The 18305-nt window shown below is 39.9% G+C and overlaps 1 protein-coding gene across 1 annotated transcript in view; it reads right to left on the reverse strand.

The window, feature by feature from the left end:
* The window catches only part of LOC104610073 (AT hook motif DNA-binding family protein), a 36055-nt gene that overhangs the window by 12887 nt on the left and 4863 nt on the right, over nt 1-18305 (reverse strand). Inside the window, exons 2-3 of the mRNA XM_010276540.3 lie at nt 17808-17860; nt 13518-13649 (exon numbers count right to left, since the gene is read on the reverse strand). Of these exons, the coding sequence (XP_010274842.1) occupies nt 13518-13649; nt 17808-17860 (185 nt within the window). The remainder of the gene's footprint in view (nt 1-13517; nt 13650-17807; nt 17861-18305) is intronic.

Here is an 18305-nt window from a genome sequence, read left to right on the forward strand (position 1 = left end):
CAAGGGAGGAGAAAAGGGGTCAAAGGGTTGGGTGGGAAGTTGTTTGCAGGAGCAAGAGGCATGGAGGTCTTGGCATTGGGAATATAAGAGAAATTTGGCACTACTAGAGAAATGGTTGTGGAGATTCTCACTATCAAAAGAAAAGTTGTGGACTAGGATAGTGGGCAATATTCACAGGCTTGCTAAGAATGAATGGGACTCTGGGATTCTGGCTAGGACTACAAGGGCATCACCCTAGAAAGCAATCCAATCTATTCTTCCTCTATTCTCTCCATGGATCAGGTATTACTTACACTCAAACAATGTTTGGGTTGGGGATAGTCCTTTAAAAGACCAATTTTTAGCTCTCTTTGCTATCTCTACCTTTAAGAATAAACCAGTATCCTCTTTCCTTGTACCCTCTAATTCGGCTTCTGGTTTTTGTTGGAACTTGGATTCAAAATTGGAGAGTACTTTGTCTCTATTATCCATCCTTGAGGGGGTTTTTTGGAACCAACAAAGGTAGATAGTAGAATTTGGACCCTCTCTCCTTCGGGTTCCTTTATTGTTTCTTCTTTCTTTAAAGCCCTAGCACAACCAGTGGTTACTTTTGGTTTGTCTTTCCCTGTCAAAGAGGTGTGGTGTGAACCTATTCCTCCGAAGGTTGGGAGTTTCAACTAGGAAGCCTTTCTGAAAAGAATTAACACATGTGATTTGCTTTAAAGAAAAAAACCCAATAGATGTTTGTCTCCTCACCGATGTGTCCTCTGTAAAGCTGATGGTGAGTCTAGTGTTCACTTACTAATCTCCTATCAATTTGCAAAATATATTTGGGAATGGTTTGCTTCTTTGTTTGGGTGCAGGTGGAATTCTCCAATGAATGTGCAAAGCTTTGTTTACTTCCCTCCGATCGGCCAACAAAAAGGGTGGGGATTATGTGGAGATGCGTTAGGGCAACCATATACTAGACTATTTGGGAGGAAAGAAATTTAAGGATTTTCTCAGAAAAGGAAAGAAGCATGGAAGCAATTCTACAGGTGACTCACGTAAGGGTAATTCAAAGACTGAAAATTCTGGATATGTTTGCAGATTTCTCAGTGGATGATTTGCTAAGAAAGTGGAAGGAAATTGCAAATTCAGCTTCAATTAGGAAGCAATATGGGCAATCCAAAGCCCTCCAGAATATGGGGAGTACTAAGGGATGAAAAAGGGTTTATAATAGCCTTGTACTCTGGCCCAATTGGAGTGGGAGACTCCCTGAACGCAGATATACTAGCAGCTATGGAAGGAGTACAAAGGGCTAAAGATCTGAATGTTAATAAACTAATCATAGAAGGAGACTCTGAAACTATAGTGAATTAGTAAAATGAAGATACCTCTAGGCTTTGGAACTACAACAATGAGAAGAGGAAATTTAAATGGTTTACTAAGGACATGGAAGTTCAATGCAAATGGGTAAAGAAAAGTGCAAATTCATTTGCAGATGGCTTAGCGAGGCAAGGGGTAAATAGGAGTTCTGTGTTTTGGGCTTAGTTGTAACTCTTTTTTTTCTTGGGTGTATGTTTGATTGTCTTGGGGAGTTAAGAAATTTTAGCTCCTCTCCTTTGTAATATTATTCTCTTTTAATGAATCTTAATGTGTTATTGAAAAAAACTTACAGAGATCCTTAGTTTAGGAAGAATTTTGGTTGAATGGAGTTCGTGAGTGATCATTAGATTTTTCTGAGCTTGTGTTGGAGAAGGGCTCCACTGACTGGAGAGAGGAACAATGGAGTTCGTGCAGGCAGGTCAGTGGAGAAGATCCTTGAAGATAGAAGCAAAAAATCTCATGTTCGAAGAGATGAGAATCAAGGGGAAGGTAAGCCTGAAGGTAAGGGAAGCGAAAAAGGGTATAGTATTGCTGGAAGGATTAGAAGTGATCGAGTGGCTAAGAGAGTTCATAGCTGGAGCCTGTTCAAAAGGTAAGCAGATAAACTGGCAGGATTTTAGTACATTAGAAGGGAGAAGATATGTTGTTGAATGTAAGAGGAATAGAAAAGGTTTCTTCATACCTTTGGCTGAACTTTTTGATAAGGGACGAAGGCAACTGGTGTGTCTACCAGCAGGAAAACAGAACCAAGGTTGGGGGGAAGTTGACTGGTTGCTCAAAGAGTTCTTAGTCCAAAGAGTAGCAAATGATAAAAAAGCCTCCATAAGGGAGGAGAAGGCATATCTCAGCAACAGCAGGGTAGAACAAGGGCCAGTGGTCATGGCAAAAACAAAAGGCCAATGCAGAATGGTGGGAGGTCTAGAGAGAGAGGAGTGGGATAGTAAGTTTGTGATACAAGCTAAGGAAAAGGTTAATGATTGGAAGAGGATAGCTGATTTACTGGCAACCAGGTTGAAGCTGAAGAGTGTCTTCATAGTAACCCCCTTTGATAGCTGTAAAGCCATCCTAGATCCATTAGAGAATGATTTGAAAATATTAGCTATCAATGTTCAGGCTGACTTCGGATCATTCACAGTCTTTAAATGGAATCCAACATCCAACTCCAAGGATTTTTTTGTCGAAGATGGTGTGGTGGTGCATGTAATAGGCTTGCCATTTCATCTATGGAAACAAGAAATAGCAGAGTCTATAACTGTATTGTGTGGAGGAATCCTGAAAGGAGCTTTCTGGGGTGATCTTTACTCAGTAGCAATCCTGTTAAGTGGTGTGAAGCCAGAAGACATTCCACGAAAGATAGAGGTACGAACAGAGGGGAGCTTTGTCTCTGTGTGGTTAGCTTCCTCCATTGAAGCAGGGCTGTGGAAGGAGGCTCGTATGGTAGGAGGGGAGAAGAAGGAGGAAGAAGAAGCACTACGTGGACCTGTGAGATTGGGTAATTCAAATGAGAAGGAATGTTTCACTAAAAAGGGCCAACAAGTTCTGGGAAGCCAAAAAGTTTTGGGGCAGTTGGAAGGTCAAACCTGGAGAAAGCAAGATAAGGATATGACAAATGGCAGATCCTTTGCGCAGGTGGTGTCAGGGGAAACAGACAAAAACTTACCATTGGCGAAAGGGAGAGGGCTGAACAAGCAACCTCAGACAGAGAAGGTTGCTGGCTCGACCAATAAACAGGGGGGCGTGACTTTTTAAGAGGTCACGTGGGACGAAAAGAATTAGAAAATGGGCCCAATCGAGTGGGTCCCTTTTGTGGTGGGCTGGAGAAGGCAACTCAAGTAAAGGTCTCAAAGTTGGGTTCCTATAATCTTGAGCCCAAGGCCCATTACAAGACAGTTGGGCCGAGGGACACTTTAAGTAAGCACGTGACTGGGAGGAGGGATGAGCTGATAGACGAGACTAAGTGTCTATCTTCTTCTACCCCGACTCCCTCCTTTCGATCGAACAGATCAGGTGCAAAATCTCAAGACTCTCAGTCTCGAGGCTCTCTACAATGGGTTCCATCCAACCTGGCGAACCGTCTTTCACCAGATAGGCGCAACCCGAGATACATGAAGCCTAGTGATTTGAACAGAACAGGGTCTGAAGATTGGTTGTGTGAACAAAACAGCAGTTACGATTCTGATAGAGACGAAACGTTAAGTTTGGGAAGTCTGCCTCCGAAAAGAAATAATGAGTTACTTGAAATAGAAAGTTTGCATACAGAGCTGTTGTTTTTAGAGGAAGAGACTGAAGAGGTAGGTGGCGGGAAGACTAGAAATGGTGAAGAAAATGGTTCTAAAGTTGTGAAAACTCCTCCTCCCTTCGTCGAGGGAGCTGACCCTGAGTCTAATGAATTACAGGATGTTGGTGGAGAGGGACAAGAATCGGCCATGAGGATGGATGTGGGTATTCCAGTGTCGGAAACACAGAAAGGTTTTCCAAGTGGGTAGGTCGTCAGAAAGTGATTCTTTCACTATGTCTACTTCACAACCTTGTCCAAAAAAGGGAAAGGCCTTAAAACCATTTGCCGCTTGTCAGCACTTCAATTCCAGTGTTTCTAGTCCTACCCCCGTCCTACCAGGTATGGGTGTCAATTCTTTTATAGGTACTGACTTGTTTGCTATGCCTGTAACAGATATCCCAGCTTCCCATCCAGGAGGTTCTGATGCAAGAGAGAGGGTGATAGTGGAAGAAGGAGAGAGGGTGTTGGAAGGAAGTAGTAAGGGGGAGGCAGACAAAATTTGGGAGATGATTTGTACAATGATGGAAGAAAAAAAAAAGGAAAGACTCTTAGAAAGATGTTGTAGCCAAAATAAGTGTGAGCAAGGTCAAATTCTTCCTCAGACATTGGCTGGAAAGGATGGAGAAAAGAAAAAGGATGATTGTTATATTAAGAAGGTGGGGAAAAAAGGAACAAATAAGAAAAAAAGATCTAAAGTGGAAAGGCTAATTTCAAACATTGAGGGGGATTTAGAATTTAGTGGTAGAGGGGATAGGAGGAAGGAACTAAAATGAGGAGACTATGGCCTTTTCATGGGTTTTTTGCTATGTTGTCTCGATGAAAATTATTAGCTGGAATGTAAGAGGGTTAGGGAGTGCAAGAAAGAGAAGGGTGACCAAAGACCTACTCCGGAGGGAAAAACCCGATATTGTGCTGTTACAAGAATCCAAAATGATGGAATTAGATGGGAGATGGGTGAGGAGTTTTTGGAGATCTAGAGGTTTAGGTTGGAGCTTGTCTCCTTCTTGGGGAGCCTCAGGGGGGATTGTAACACTGTGGAGGGAGGATGTGGTGGAAGTAGTGGAAGAATTGATAGGCAGATTCTCAGTTTCCATTAAGTGTAAGAATGTAGAGAATGGGTGTGTATGGGTCTTAACCAATGTTTATGGCCTTAATTCCTATAGAGAGAGGAATGAGATGTGGAAGGAACTATATGCAATAAAGGGGCTATGGGATGGTCCTTGGTGCCTGGGCGGGGACTTTAATGTCATTAGATTTTCTGATGAAACCAGTAATCCCCAACAGGTAATTTCAAAAAGCATGAGAAAATTTAATGGTTTTATTGAAGAATGTGAATTGAAGGAAATACCTCTGCTGCAAGCCAGTTACACTTGGTCCAACCTTCAGGAAACCCCTTTGTGTTTGAAGCTGGACGAATTCTTATTTAACCTTGCCTGGGAGAATAGTTTAGAAAACTTGGTTGCTAAAGCGTTACCCAGGGTCACCTCCGATCACTGTCCTATCCAAATAGGTACTGAGTCATTTTCTATAGGACCCAAACCTTTTAGATTCGAAAATATGTGGCTCACCCATCCAGATTTTGTGAAAAAAGTGAAGGAATGGTGGGGTGAGGAGGAGAGGGGGGTAAGATGGAAGGGGATCAAGTTCCATAAGAAATTAAAAAGCCTGAGAGCCAAAATAAAAGAGTGGAATAGAGATCAGTTTGGTAGAATTGAGGAGCAAAAACTGTGCTTAATTTCTCGCATAGAGAACTTGGATGTAAAGGAATCTCAAAATGGGCTGACCGAGGAGGACAGAGTGTTAAGGAGACAATCGAAAAAGGATTTGGAAGAAGTGTTATTGAGGGAAGAAATCAGTTGGAGACAAAAATCTAGACACAAGTGGATTAAGGAAGGCGATGGGAACACTAGATTCTTCCATGATTTGGCAAATGGGAGACGAAGAAAGAATCTTGTGACCAAGCTAGAGATAGGAGAGGAGGTAATTACCAACCAGGATGACAGCCAGAAAATTTGTGGACCACTTCAAATCGATTTATAAAAGACCTTTGAGTGAGAGAGCAGTCATAGAAAGGGTGGATTGGCCAAGAGTTGAGGATGAAGTGGCAAGGTGGCTGAAAAGGGATTTCGAGGAAGAAGAGATTAAGAAAGTTGTTTTTCTAATGGATAGATCCAAGGCTCCAGGTCCAGATGGTTTTACGATGGGCTTTTATCAAGACTGTTGGGAGGTGGTGAAAGAGGATTAGTTGAAGTTTTTAAGGAATTTGCAGACAATCACACTATAAGCCCTCAAATTAATGCCACCTTTTTAGCCCTGATACCTAAGAAGATTGATGCCAACCGCCCAAAAGATTTTAGGCCTATTAGTTTGGTGACAAGCATCTATAAAATTCTGGCTAAAGTGCTCTCATTGAGGATCAAAATAGTCCTCCCCCCTATCATTAGTGAAACACAGGGGGCTTTCATTCAAGGGCGACAAATAACAGATCAGATCTTAATTGCGAATGAGTGTGTGGAGGAAATGAAAAGGTCTAGTAAGAGAGGATTCATTTGTAAATTGGATCTTGAAAAGGCCTATGATTTGGTGGACTGGAAGTTTCTATTAGAGGTTATGCAAAATTGTGGGTTTGGGGACAAGTGTAATTGAATCTTTGAGTGTGTTAGTACTTGTCACTACTCTATTCTGGTAAATGGTATGGTGAGGGACTTTTCCAGCTTGCAGGGGTGTCAGGCAAGGGGATCCACTCTCACCCTTCCTTTTTACCTTAGTAGCTGATGTGATTAGTAGGATCATTACTAAGGCTGACAGAGAAGATGCCATTAGGGGTTGGAGAATAGGCAGACACCAAGTTCCCGTCACCCACCTTCAGTTTGCAGATGACCTAATGATCTTTTGTGAAGGAGGTCTTAGCAAAAAGGTAGCAAACCTAAAGGAGCTAATAAAAGGTTTTGAAAGTATCTCTAACTTTAGAATAAATCTAGAAAAGAGCTGCATAGTGGGTATAAATTTGGAAGTAGGGGAGGTCGAGGCTATTGCAGAGTGTCTTGAATGTTCCACTTTTGTTTGGCCTATGTCATATTTAGGGCTTCCTTTAGAGGCAAATCCTAGGGAGAGTAGATTTTGGACCCCAGTGATAGAAAAGTTTGAGAAGAGATTAGCCTCATGGAAGAGGAATTATATCTCTTTAGGAGGGAGAATTACCCTAATAAGAGCTACCTTGGCTAACTTACCTACCTATTATTTGTCTGTTTTTAGGATACCAGTTAGGGAAGCTAGGAAACTGGAGAAGTTGATGAGAGATTTCTTATGGAGCCAGGACAAGAAAAAAATGATCACTTGGTTAATTGGGAAATTGTGTGCAAAAGTAAAGAAGAGGGGGGTTTGGAACTTGGGAGGGTAACTAGAAAAAATCAAACCCTGTTAGGGAAATGGTTATGGCAATGGCCTTTGGAAAGAGAGATTGTGGCATGAGGTGGTGGGAAGCATTCATGGGAGGTCAGAGAATGGATGGGATGCTGGTGTATCGAGGCAAGCTAACCTAGCAGCACCTTGGAAGGCTATTCACAACACCCTTCCTCAATTCCTCAATTATATCAGGTATGAAGTTTGTTCTGGCAACTCTGTCCTTTTTTGGGAGGATATTTGGGTAGGAGACACACCGTTAAAGGATTTGTTCCCTTCGCTTTTGCTATTTCTTTGTACAAAAAAGATGTGGTCTCAAAATTTGTCCCACCTTTGGGAACACCCTTAGATCCTACTTGGGATTTTGGGTTTCGTAGAGGTCTTAGGGATGATGAAATTGATTCTCTTTCTGCTTTGCTTGGTTGTCTTAATCAGGTTTGTTTGGATCCCTCCAAGCCAGATAAGAGAGTTTGGACTCCTAGACCCAATGGAACCTTCACTTGTGCTTCTTTCTTCAAGTCCATCTCTCAACTTTCTACTCACCAACCCTTTTCGTCAAAAGAAATTTGGTGTAGGCCAGTTCCCCCAAAAATTATGGCATTTTGTTGGGAAGTATTCCATGGGAAAGTTAACACTTTAGATAACCTATAAAAGAGAAGACCTTTCCTCTGTATTTCTCCTAATTGGTGTATCCTCTGTAGAGCTCACGGTGAGGATTGTTACCATTTATTAATATCTTGTCCCTTTTCTGCAGACCTTTGGGCTTGGCTACTTTCGTTGTTTGGGGGTAGTTGGAGTCTACCAGCAGAAGTTCACATGCTCTTCAACCATTCTACCTTTTATTGGCCTACAAAAATAGGGAGAATTATGTGGAGATGTGCTCGTGCTGCTTTGATTTGGACTCTTTGGGAAGAAAGAAATCTTAGAATCTTTCAAGAAAAGGAAAGGAGCAGCCAGGATTTGAAAGACTATGTGTTAAATAGGGCAATACATTGGCTAAAGACCTTGGAAATCTTTCATCAATTCTCCTTTAATGACCTCTGGAGAAATTGGTCATCAGTAGCGAGGTGTTCATCTCTAAAGGACAAATCAATTACAAGCTAGTCTCCTCCATCCGAAGGCTCACTAAAGTTGAACTTTGATGGAAGTAGCATGGGTAATCCAGGTTTATCCGGAATGGGGGGTGCTTTGAGAAATGCGAAGGGAGAGATTTTGTTGCTTTACTCAGGTCCCTTGGGATTTGGGAACTCCATCAGGGCAGAACTCTTAGCTGTTGTACAAGGGGTGCAATTTGCAAACCAGCTGGGGGTACAACAACTAATAATTGAGGACTCCAAAGTGGTGGTGGGTTGGTTGAAAAATTCTAAAGAGGCTATGTGGAGATACAAGAATGAAATGAAGAAATTTAGTTGGTTGACAAGGAATATGTTGATCACTGTACAGTGGGTGGGGAGATCAGCAAATACTTTGTCAGATATGTTAGCTAAGCAAGGGGTAAATAGGGAAGAATTATTTTGGGCTCAGTTGTGATTCTTGTTTTTCTTTCCTAGTTTACTTGTAAAATTCAAGGAGGGGCTACAGCTCGCGCCTCTCGCTGGGATGATGTATGAACTCACTCTAAATTTGTTTCTGAATCAATAAATTTATTATTATTCATCAAAAAAATCTTCAAGTATTGATCAAAATAAAATAAAAAAAAAAAGAGGAGAGAAGCACTTGTGTCAATACAAATTGTGTATGTAGATGATATGGTTGTTATAGGAAATGATATGAGGAAGATTGATGCACTCAAGAAGTCACTAGAGCCAAGGTTCAAAATATTGATACGGCTGATACACCGGTAGGGGCGTCCGCATATCAACCTGTACCAAAGTTGATTTCTCCATTTTTTTTAGTTTTTTTAAACCTGGTTCAGAGGGGTCAGTTTAAGGCCTATCTACCCCCTAAACTAGGTTAAACCACGAAACACCCCCTATAGGGGTGTATCGGGAAGCCCCCGATACTATACGTATGGCCCAATATGTATCGAAATTTCAAACTTTAGCTGCAATAGGAATTTGAGATAGATGATCTAGGTGAACTAAAATATTTTTTGGAGATTGAGGTTACAAGATCCAAGCATGGGATATTCATCTCTCAAAGGAAGTATGTGTTGGACCTACTGCAAGAAATTGGGAAACTAGGAGTTAAACCAACTAATACTCCTATTCACTCAAACCACATGATTAATAATTTGGATGGTGAGTTGGTTAAGAATGTTGGGAGATATCAAAGGATGGTAGGTTGGCTACTATATTTATGTATGACACGCCTAGACACTTCCTATGTTGTTAGTTTTGTGAGCCAATATATGCATGCTCCTTGGGTTTAGCACTGGGAAGCCATTGATAAGATACTTGCATACTTAAAGAAGCATCCAGGCAGAGGAATTCTATTCTCAAATCATGGGAATTTGAAATTGGAGTCCTATACAGATGCAGACTGGGTAGGTTGTCTAGATGACAGGAGATCCACATCAGGGGTATACACCTTTGTGCCATTTACTCCCAACTTGAAGGGGAGTGTTAAAGATTTTGAGCAGAATTCGTTAGTTGTTTTTGTTTATTATTTGTTTAGATAAGTAGAAACCACAGCACTCTTGTTGGAACCCTTTGGAGTGATGTTTTTAAGTTTTTTGTGCAGTTTTATGTGTAATCCACCCTATAGAGGCATATTAGTCATCGTACATATTTTTTACTTAAAGTATAAATACCAATGGGAGAGGAAGGCCAGATCTGATTTGCTCTCTCTTTCTTTCTCAACTTCTTCTCTTCTCTTTCTTTCTCAACTTCTTCTCTTCTCTTTCTTTCTCAACTTCTTCTCTTCTCTTTCTCTTCCACAAGAAACTCTTCTTTTCTTTGCAGATTTCTACTCTTTGGTACAGCAATCGAATTCCACCTCATATCATCAAAGGAAAGGTGGAAAAATATGTCCAAAGTTTTAGCCCAATATAAAGCCCTATTTAAAATACAATCCCAAACTACCTCCACATCTCTTTCTCATTGAAGATTCTAGAATTTCTCTCCTCCCAAACCATCCAAACTAAAGCAGCACTACCATGTCTCCACAAGATTCTACTCCTCTACTTAGAATAAACAAAGGTCACATGGTTAAATAAACCACTAATCTACAAAGGCATATTCCACCTACACCCAAACAAAACAAAAAGCCTTTCCAAATAAATGCCTGCAACAAAATGACAAAAGGTTAGAAGGTAGTAACAGCTCACCATTAGCTTTGCAAAGTAAAAACCAGTTTGGGAGATGCAAAGAAAGGGTCTTCTTTTTTGAAGGTTATCCAAAGCATTTACCTTCCCAAGAAAGACTTTCCAACAAAAAAGTTCAAACCTTGGGTGTGACGGATCTAGACCAAATTTCTTTAGAAGGGAAGGGTTGAGAGGTAGGAATAGAAAACAAGAGAAAAAGGAAGCAAATGAGAAGATACCCCTAGGGTGAGGAGTCCAAACCCAACTGTCTAGTTATAAATGATCTAAAAAAAAATAGAACCCAAAGATTTTAACAGCAAGGCAACCCAATCAAGCTCATATCTCTCAAATCTCTTCTAAAGCCCAAATCCCAACTAATAACAGTCAATGGGGAGAAGGAAACAAACCTTTGAATATGTTCTTTTTGAATGAAGGGAATACAAGGACAGAAAGTGGTCTTTAAGAGCAGAGTTGCCAATGCAAGCATCTTCCTAGCAAATTATTTTATCTCCAGCAAACGTATCATATCTGATAAGGCTTTAAAACTGAGGAAGAATTCCAAGTACAACCTTCCAAGGAGAAGCCAATGTAACCCGCTAAGATACACTAGCATCCCAAATTCCCAACCATTGCCAATCTGCCTATGTACACTTTCAACTACCAAATGCCATTATCTATCCCTCTCCAATAGCCACCTCCACAACCATTTACCCAACAAAGCTATATTTATCTTCCCTATATTACCTAGTGATTTAAAAGACGTGACTAGGCCTACAGGCAAGGCGCATTTTAGGGTATGCATCTCACCTAGGTCCTAGGCACGGCCCTTTCAAAAGGCGCATGCCTGGTGCGCCTAGGCATGCGCCTCAGCCCAGGTGTGTGCCTTTTGAAAATTCCACGCTTTTCTAATGTTGTTCATTCATTCATCCTAATAAAATAACTTTTTAAAAAGCAATTAAAATTATAAAATCATTATTTTTGTGTGAGAACTAAGAATTTAAGACCCTAACATGGACTTGTTTGGGCTTGCCTTGAGGGGCGTGGTACAAAGGTGGCTCGTAGAATCAGGAATGTAATATGTTTTACATCACATTAGCTACTTTAAGTAATGCAATTGAGGAAAAAAAGAGATTGTGGGTTTTACATGCTTGAAAATGTTTTGTGATTGATTTTATTTTTAAATTTTCATTTGAATACGCTTTACATGTTATGTTTATGTATTTTAATTTTAGATAATAGGTTCTTTAAAACATTTATTTTAGAATTTGAGTTTATATTTTTATTGCGTTTTTTTTTTTGAATTTTTTGGCATTTTCTGACATTTTTTTATTTTTTGCATTATTTTTGTATTTTTTGCGCCTTGCTTCGAAAAGGCACATGCCCCGCTTGCACCTCAGGTGCAAAATGGCCCCTGCATCTTGTGCTTTTAAAACACTAATATTACCTATGCCCAACCCCCCCCCCCAAATCCATTTAACCAAATGATCCTTCCTCACTTCACTAGGCTCCCACAAGAAATCCCTCATAATTAGACCTATTCGTGGGCTAAGTAGCCCGACAGGCTAGCCCAATGTGGCATGTTCTTTATCGGGCTTGGACATGGTTTTTGGCCCACAAGCTCAGGCTCAAGTTCTAAGAACCAGGCCTAACTACTTTTCAATCCAAGCTCGAGATTTCTCAATATATATATATATATATTGGAGGAAAGCATGCAAGAATTGACTCTTAAATGGGTTTTCCCCAGAAAAATATAATGCTTAGTTTTCCTTACTCAAGTTGATGCTTTTTACCTACTATCCAATCTTTGGGCTTGGGCTCAAGCTTCGGGCTTTTTATAAGGGCCAAGCTCAGGCATAGACTCAAGATCTAGGCCCGATGGTCGGGCCAGACTTGAGCTTAGGCATAGACATACTATGTTGATAAGAGGTAGAGCCCAGCCCAAACCTGGCCTGTGAACAGGTCTACTCATAATCCTCTCTAATTTCAGAACCTCCCTTTGCGGAATCCTAAAATTGAAAGGTAGTAACTTGGGAAGTTTGCTAAGGTGGATTTTATCAAGGTTATCCCCCCCCCCAAGAGATGTAATATCTCTTCCAACCTGCCAATCTCTTTGCACACCTTTCTACAATTGGGCTCCAAAACCTACTTTCTCAAGGGTTATCTCCTAAAGGCAAACATAAGTATTTCATTGGCTAAGAAGTTGTGAAGCAACCTAGAGATTCAGCTATTGAATTCAACTCATCTCTTAAATTTATCCCAGCCACGCAACTCTTCTCAAAATTAATCTTCAACTTTGAAAGGTGTTCAAATAATTTATCATCAGCAAATTGCAGATACGTTACAGTCGTTACTATTGTATCATACTTTCAACCCTCCATCCTCTAAAAATGTCCACCCTGTCAGCTCTCAAAAAATACCTTTTTGTGTTTTATATCAATATACATAACCTTTTAAAAAAATGATTAAGCAAATCTCCAACCATAATTTTGCAATAAAATTTGTTTGAACTGTTATCAATAAAAAAGTGGCCTGCCACTCATAGAACAAGTCAAAGTAATTTTACCTACCCATTAAAAAAAAAATGTCATTTTTCATATCCTTCCTTTTGAAGAAATTAAGAGCCATTTGCCATGCCTGTCCTAGATATATCATTTTTTATTGGGCTTCCCAAACATATCATCACCACTGAAGAGGAATACTATTTCCCAAATCAGACTAGATTTTTATGTGTATAGAAATTGCCACATTATTCTGTATTCTTCAGAACATATTACCTGGTATAGTGACAAGCAGACTTCCAAGTTAAACATACAATTGTACATCAAATTCCCTTGACTTGGAATTCAACAGCTACATAGCCTCCTATACCTTTGTTCAAACAACATATTTTACCAATTCCACAAGCCATCTGACAGCAATAACAAGTTTCCACATGCATTTTGAAAGGGAAAACTCACTTTTTTGGGAGGTGAGTGGATAAGCTGAAGTAAACACAAAATAACCTGACATTATTAACTTAAAATTCACTTACAATGCATTTAAACATCTTGTTTAGTTTGTAAACAGGAAGCTGTTGAATGTCCTGAACAGACTTCCATGAGCGCATAAGCAGGGACAAGAACCAACAAGCAGATTCAACTAAAGAGAAATGAAAACACAAAATCCGAAGGCTACAAATACATTATCCAAAGTTACTCCATGTAAATGATCTTGCAGCAAAGTAAAAACCTTCCACACATAGTTTACCTCATATGTCACATTGCCCCCCAATGTAGCTGGCTGGCGGAGAGATGCATTAGAAATTGAACCAGATGCCGAAAGAATGCAGATGGCACGCCTGTGTTGTTGCATGAATGACATGATCTTCTGGGCCACGTCCTAATGAATGAATCCATGTGTTAGGAAGTTTTATATAAAGACATAACTAACTCCATTGTCTGACCTGTGGAAATACCCATTATTGGCAAGTAAAAATGTCAAAATAAGATCAAAAACAAACATGGTGACATGACAGGATGAGAAGTAACATCTAAGGTATTTATTGATTCAACAAAGGAATTTAAGTAGACTGGGACCAAATAATGTGAAAAAACTGAAAACATTCAAATAAGTTTCAAGAATCTTTTGTTCATCCTGTATGCATATATGATGAAGTCTCAGAACTTTAGACATGGAAGTCAAACAATGGAGTTGCTACCCAACATGGTCAGTTACAGCAATTGCGAAAAAATTGACCATCCTCAAAAGACATTTTGAAACCTTGGTCACTATCACTTAATTTGGCTTAGCATGCTCGAGATGCCAAACAAAACGAAAAGCAGAAAAGAAAAAAGAAAAGGTACTTATGGCTTTTTTTATCAATAACAAGTCAGCAGAACTTTTATTAATGAGAATAAGTCATGGTTAGCTTGACTTAGCTAACAAGATCAAAATTACAGTAACAAAACCAAATAGAAAGCTCCATTCTATCACAAGAAGGTCAGCCTTGGAGTTTGCACTCCTAGCAATCTATTTAATCAGCCTTTCAAACTAGATGGCAGAGATCTTGCCTCCCCACTGCAGTGGGAATAAATCCAGGGAACTGACCTATCACCCCACAGCCAGCCAACTACAACCGTAGAATCCCTTTCTACTTCAAGCTCCAAATATCTCAATGACAGCCAATCCTATCCCCTCGTATGAAAAAGAAAAATTGAGCATGAATGGGATTACCGTATCTTGGAGGGAGAATCACCTTAATCAGGTCTACTCTAGCTAACCTTCCTGTATATTTTTTGTCAGTCTTTAGGATCCCGGTTAAGGTGGCCAATAGGTTGGAAAAACTAATGAGGGGTTTCCTGTGGGAGCCAGGGGAGGAGAAGAAGGACCATAGGGTTAAGTGGGAGGTGGTCTGTAGGGGTAAAAAGGAGGGAAGTTTGGGAATTGGGAACATTAGGACTAGGAACCTAGCATTACTAGGGAAATGGCTGTGGAGATTCTCATTGGAGAAAGAAAGACTGTGGGTTAAGATAGTGGGAAGTATACATGGGCTAGCAGATAATGGATGGGATTCAGGAATTCTAGCTAGAACTACAACTTCTCATTGGAAAGCTATTCAAGCCATCTTGCCCTTGTTCTCTCCATGGATCAGGTATGACTTGCACTCAAGTAACCTCATTAAGTTTTGGGAACATGTTTGGGTTGGGGATTCCTCTGTGAAAGATCAATTTCCAGGCCTTTTCACTATTTCTACCCTCAAAAATGAACCAGTCTCCTCCTTTCTTGTTCCTTCTAATTCACCTTCTAGGTTTGGATGGAATTTAAGTCTAAGAAGAGATGTCAGAGACACAGAGTTAGCCTGCACTTTAGCCTTACTATCCATTCTTGAAGGGGTCTTCATTGAGCCTTCTAAGACAAATAGCAGAATTTGGACACTCACTCCCTCGGGTTCCTACACTTGTGCCTCCTTCAAAGCACCGTTACCCTCTCCTCCTGTTGGATCATCTTTCCCTGTTAAAGAAGTGTGGTGTCGACCTATACCTCCAAAGGTTCGGAGTTTTTGTTGGGAAGCTTTTCTGGAAAGAGTTAATACAGAGGATCTATTCCAAAGTAAAAGACCCAACAGTTGCTTGTCTCCTCACTGGTGTGATCTTTGTAAATCCGATGGTGAGTCTGGATACCATTTACTAATTTCTTGTCAGTTTGTTAAAGTTATTTGGGTATGGTTTACTTCTCTGTTAGGGTGCAGGTGGATTCCCCCTTTGAATGTGCCAAGCTTATTTACTTCCATGCCTAATTGGCCAACTAAAAGGGCTAAGACCATGTGGAGGTGTGGTAGAGTTGCGGTATGTTAGACTGTTTGGGAAGAGAGGAACTCAAGGATATTCTCAAATAAAGAGAGAAGTGTGGAAGAAATCATGGAGATTATCCACATTAGGATGGTACATTGGTTGAGAACATTGGAATTATTCAAAGTGTTCTCAGTTGATGAGCTGATAAGGAATTGGAAGGAGATTGCAGATCCAGGCTCAAGTAGAAAGATTTTAAACTCTTGTTGGACTCCTCCACCTCATGGGTTTATCAAACTGAACTTTGATGGTAGCAGCATAGGAAACGCAGGGCCTTCCAGAGTAGGGGGAGTGATAAGGGATGAAACAAGGAATTTGTTAGCCATGTACTCTGGTCCGATTGGGGTGGGAGACTCCTTGAGGGCTAAGATTTTAGGAGCTATTGAAGGGATACAAAGGGTCAAGGAAATGAATATCAAAAAGTTGATTATAGAAGGTGATTCTGAAACTGTGGTGAATTGGCTAAAAGAGGACAGTTCTATGCTTTGGAAATACAGCAATGAAAAAAGGAAGTTCAAGTGGCTCACCAAGGACATGGAAATTCATTGTACATGGATAAAGAGAAGTGCAAACGCATTGGCAGATGGTCTAGCTGGGCAAGGGGTAAACAGAAACACTATATTTTGGGCTGTTTTGTAATTGCTACATGGTCAGGATGTTCCTTGGGTAGCTGGGAGTTAAGACTTTTTAGTTCCTTCCCTTGTAACTCTGGTTTTCTATATCATTAATAAAATTTCATTGTTATTGATCAAAAAAAAAATGGGATTACCATATCCAATAGGACCAGTCTATATTCTTAAGATCTCACCTTAAGAGTTTCTAAAAATTCCTCCAGTTTCCTGAGTTTCTAGGATTACCGAGATTGCACATGTCAATGTTGAGCTCGACTTTAAGCCTATTGCCTGTGGTTACCAACCTTGATGGACTGTAACTTCAGATATGGATGAGGAAGGTTGCTGTCATCCCCTCAATATATCATCCAAGCTAGTGCACCACTCACATTGAAATTAGATGATTAGATCGATCACCTGCCCACAGGTTGTGCTTTTTCTTCAAATATTCTGAAGTTGCTTTTTTTCCCGTATTGTCCAAAGAGTAGCTTTTCTCTTGTACATGATCTTACTCTTCTCCTTGGGTGGGGTGGAGAATTTGGATCTTAAACAAGCTTTCAACATCCACCTGAGGTAACCACCTCACACCAAATAAAGAGGAAATGCTCCCAAATTCTAGAGACAAAAGGGCAACAGATTAGTAAATGGAAGTTAGTTTTACTATTCATCTTACAAAGGATACATCCATGAGGAGAAAGGGGCTAAGCGGGCCTTCTTCTCTAAAGCACCTCACAAGTATTAATTTCAATAGAAACATATGTAGAAAAAAGCCCTTATTTTGGGTGGGGCTGGGCCGCTGGGCCTGACCAAATTTCCTTAAAAGGAAACACCTTGAGGAAGGGAGGGAGGGAGGCAAAGAGGGTTGAAGGAGGCACAAGAGAAGAATCCACTAGAACCAAAGACCCAAATAGATTATATTTCAAAAGAAAGAACCAAAAGCCTAAATCCTTTTGTTAGGTTCTCTATCAAGGAGAGATACAACATCAAGGTACTTCATTAATCTAACAACCTCTTCTAATCAATGGTCCTCACTTTTAATCTTAATAAGACTCCTGCACATGCATCAGATTCTGATTGCCATGTCCATTCCATGCAATAATGGAGCTATCCTTGTGTTCTTTTCCAGCCATTAAAGGATTCTTTTTTTTAATGTCATTTCCAGCCATTAAAGGTTGCACTTTTCAATGAGGAAGGAAAAGTGGAACAATTGGAAACATGCAAGGACAAAGTAGACAATTTGACATTGTATGTCAGGTCACCATTAAAATATGTCAAAAATCAGAATATTCGACTATTAACAGAGGTTAGCATTGTCAATCATTCACCAGGAAACATAAGATTTTTTTTTCTTATCGGTGAAAAGATAAGAAATATAAAATATTAGTGAATTATTCACATTCTGTAAGAAGATAAATATCTTCTTTTAAGGATTTTGATGTCATAAAACCATAAGTAGTTCTCAAGATTCAGAGTTGACCACTATGTCCATCTATTTTAAGGATTTTGATGTCATAGAACCATAATTAGCTCTCAAGATTCAGAATTAACTGCATATGTATAGACCAATATTGCATTAAGGAATGAGTAAGAGTGCATACTTCTCCAGCAGCTACAGTAATGACATGCGGAGTAAAACCTTGCCCTGCATTCCCTGCATCAATAGATAAAATATGAGCAGAACATATACGTAAATTACATACCTAAAACTTATAAGAAACTAATGGAGTCACAAAGTTTAAAAGCATTAATATAACACAATACCAAAATGAAATCATTCACACAACAAGATATCAGAAAACAAAATCAAAGTAGAAAAAACATTTAGAAACAATGACATTAAGGACTATACAACATCAACTTTGTACCTAAGTAAAACATTCAAAAGAACCTAGAAGTAGCTCCAAATAGGTGATAAAATGAGAGAAAGTAGACTAAGATGGTTTGATCATGTGCATATAAGATCAACAACAGCACTCGTAAGAAGAAGTGATCTATTGCAAGTTGGAGACCTGGAGGGCTAGAAGGGCTAGGGGTAGACCAAAAAGGACATGGGTTGAAGTAGTTAGAAATGACTTAAGTGCCCATAATTTAACAAT

Source organism: Nelumbo nucifera, chromosome 1 (assembly GCF_055504915.1).
Source record: "Nelumbo nucifera cultivar China Antique chromosome 1, China Antique-T2T, whole genome shotgun sequence".
In the NCBI taxonomy this organism is placed as follows: Eukaryota; Viridiplantae; Streptophyta; class Magnoliopsida; order Proteales; family Nelumbonaceae; genus Nelumbo; species Nelumbo nucifera.